The sequence below is a fragment of the Odontomachus brunneus genome, unplaced genomic scaffold (genome assembly GCF_010583005.1).
Source record: "Odontomachus brunneus isolate Ranch 3 - 2012 unplaced genomic scaffold, Obru_v1 Obru_scaffold_003, whole genome shotgun sequence".
Taxonomy (NCBI): domain Eukaryota; kingdom Metazoa; phylum Arthropoda; class Insecta; order Hymenoptera; family Formicidae; genus Odontomachus; species Odontomachus brunneus.
The window spans coordinates 3,394,700-3,398,283 of record NW_022639453.1 but is presented as its reverse complement, the minus strand read 5'-3'; the positions used below and the strand labels follow the sequence as shown (position 1 = coordinate 3,398,283).

Sequence of the window (3,584 nt, the reverse complement as noted above, 5' to 3'; positions counted from 1 at the left end):
TTGACCTGACCTTCGCTACGCAACCCAAGGTCAAACTGATGTGATCAGTAAATACATCTTTTTAAACGCCACAACTTTTGTCTGAAACATTTTTTTGTAAAACTTATATTTTTCCTGATATTCGGGCGTCCCGGTACTTTCCGAACACCCTGTATATGTAAAGATATTAAAATAATCTTTGTATATACCATTTTTTGCATGATTCAATCGATTCAGCTGGAACTTTATCTTTCATTGAAAATTTCGACAATTTTAACCGAGTATCACTTTCCAAAAATGAAAAAAGTGTGACTTTAAGTAAATTATAGTCTTATCAAAACTATTATTACAATTCAATTTCGAACAAATTTTAATTACAAAGTATAAATTATGTTCCAATTTTAATGGTTTGTTATATTGCAGATATGTTATGGGATAAAGTGGACGGTTTAAGTAAAGAATTTCATGAGTTTAGAACTGACAGCAAACAACAATTCCAAAAAAATATGTCAAAAATGAAAGAACTAATTGCAATCTTGAAAGAAAAATGCCCAAATACTGCGAATGACGAAAACCCAATGGATAACTTATCATTGTTGCCCGATTTCCCATTATTATCCAGAGAAGAATTTTTTGAATTTAATAATAGATTAAAAAATGATGAAGCAATTTGTAAATGCTTTGTAAGTATTAAATCATAAACACAGACGCATGCACGCACATTGTAGCAGTACATATAACGGTTACTTACTTGAAAGAAACAAAATTAATAGACTATATTAGGTATATCAATGAATTCTGTGCTTTAAGTTAACCGACTTAAATGACTTTATTACCTTAAAAGTAGAACCAAGTTTCTACTTCGACAAAATTCACAAACTGTCTGATAAATGGCAAAGGATTATCGATGCCAATAGAAAATATTTCAATGATTGAATTTCTTTTGTTTTTTTTTTTTAAATAAAGGTCAAATTTTGTAAATAAAGCACAAAATTCATTGATACACTAATTCATTGATACCTAATATTTCTTGTATACTTTTTGTATTTCATTAAATTTTTTTTATTAAAATATTTCATTCTTTGCTAAAAATTGACCATCAGAAAGTTTAGATAAATATTATACACTGTAGGATTTAAAGAAATAAAATTTATAGTAATTCCAGTTTTTTTATTACGTATATGATTCTTCATAAGGCCTTATGAAATCCGGTTTCATCCGGATGAAATAGTTTTATGAAATATAAAAATAATGTACTTATATATATATATATTTCATATTCAAATAATACTATTTCAATATTTATTATAGAAGCAAACTATTATGCAAATAGGTGGAGGTGATACAAGCCAAAAAATCGTCTCCAATATCTTATCATATACAATAACATACGATTTAGGACATAAGTTGTCTTGGACCGGTGCGAAAGGATCGATTGCTGTGAAAGATTCTCCTTTTATTAATATTGTTGTTGGTGAGTAATTAATGTATGTTTTTATCATACATACTATATATGCTAACTTCCTATACAACACAACGTCTAAAATCGGAACATAAGACGTCATAAAGACATCTTAAGCGTAGTCTACAATGAGAATTTAAGCCATAACATTTAAGCTTTAAGCCCTAAGCCTTTCTTGAGAAGTTGACCAATTGCATTCAATTATAAGAAAAATAATTGACTGTGATTGGTCAATTTCTTACGGCTTAGAGCTTAAAGCTTAAGTTTTATGGCTTAAGTTCTCATTGTAGACCACGTTTTAAAGACATATTACATTCTGACGTCTCAAAGATGTCTTTAAGATGTCTTTTAGACTTCTTATGTCTCGATTTTAGACATTGTGTTGTATGGGATGACTACCCAGGTAGAACACAAAATCATTTTGATGTCAAGATGATATCATTTTGACATTATTGTCATGAAATTGTCATGAAAATGATATCGTTTGACGTCAAAATGATGTCATTTTATATCATTTGATGTCATTTTGACTTTTATATGACTTTGTGTTCTACCTGGGTATTCAGAAGAATGTAGTAATGAGTATATCTTTGTAATTACATATTGAAAACAATCTACGACCGAAGAAGGATGAACACAATAAGGATATTAATATTATGTGCGTTTAATTATTCGAGAAATCTACTATTGTGTTTATATCCTTCATTAATATATAAAATATACTTATTCGTATTTGCAACATATGAAAAATTTTAATTTCTTGAAAAGCCTTTTAAATATTTATATTTTTATTTGTACATTTCATTGTTTTAAATATTTCTATTGATTTCATATTAATATTCTATATTTTTATAGGAGTAATCAGTGCTAAAAATAAGAGGAATATCGATGACACCATCGTAGAAATACAAAAACACATTAAAAACTGGCTGCAACATGCGGGCGATAAAATGCGCTATCATTTAAAAAAAGTAAACCAGTAATTTTATTATAATAATATATTTATATGTGATACATAAATGCTACTGTATAGCATATATATTCAAGTATATAATATATGTATTCAAGGTGACCCAAAAAATAAAAAAATAGATAATATACTTTTTACGTGAAGTTGACTTTGACAATATATTTATTGGCAGTCTCATAATGACACTATGTATAATTTAAGAAAACTGATACTAAGGTCGGTACAATCATGAGTGCATTCAGATTCCTTACCCGGATGCACTCTAATACTAGAAGTTCTATAGTATATGTAATATATATTATAGTGTTTCTAGTAATAGAGTGTACCCGGATGAGGAATCTGAACATAGCCTATAGTCGTGACTTAAGTCGCCGTTTTAGTGAAATAATACTTATATTCATGAAAGCTCTCTTTCTATTGGTTGTGCTCAGACTGACGATCAATAGGAACAGCATTTTCTTGAATAAGTATTTAGCAAGACAGCGACTTAGGACACGACTATGATTATACTGGCTTTAATTAGGACCGATTACTTTTAGATGTCTGTTAGATATTTTTTAGACATCTAAACGATATCTAGAAGAGGTCTAAAGGATATCTTGAAAATGTCTTGATAGATATCTTTCCGATATCTTTACGATATCTTTAAGATATCTTAACGATATCTTTCAGATGTCTGAAGATACCTAAAAGATGTCTAAAAGTGTTGCATAAGACTTCTAAAAGACGTCTAAAAGATATCTTTTGGACAATAATTAAGATATCTTGCAAGACATACAAGAGATCTTTTAGATGTCTACAAGATATCTTTTTGTCTATATGGGAAGTATATATTAATATTAATTATGTCGAATTTGATAAAAGTATCGAATAGAGGATCCCGCCTCGATAACTTTGATCTTGACATATATTGTCAAGGTCAAACCCTTGAGAGACTTTCAAGAGATTTTAGCCATCGCCCGTTATCCTTTTTTTTACGAACCTTATTTCAAAATATACTACTGTGTCCAAAAAGTAAGGTGACATTGCATTTATTTCGAAAATTCTTTATTTATTCTTGCAAATCAATTTCGTCCCCTTCAAAGTAATCCCCCCCTGATATAATACACTTATTCCAACGGATTTTCCAATCTTCGAAACAGTTGTAATAATCGATTTCAGGAATGGCCTTTA

General features: G+C 29.0%; 1 protein-coding gene across 1 annotated transcript in view; it reads left to right on the top strand.

Moving 5' to 3' along the window:
- Nucleotides 1-2,521, top strand: part of LOC116843252 — an 8,449-nt gene extending 5,928 nt beyond the window's left edge. Inside the window, exons 2-4 of the mRNA XM_032813528.1 lie at nucleotides 352-662; nucleotides 1,294-1,453; nucleotides 2,297-2,521. Coding sequence (XP_032669419.1) covers nucleotides 352-662; nucleotides 1,294-1,453; nucleotides 2,297-2,424 — 599 coding nt within the window. The 3' untranslated portion in view covers nucleotides 2,425-2,521. The remainder of the gene's footprint in view (nucleotides 1-351; nucleotides 663-1,293; nucleotides 1,454-2,296) is intronic.
- The last annotated feature ends 1,063 nt before the right edge of the window (nucleotides 2,522-3,584 follow it).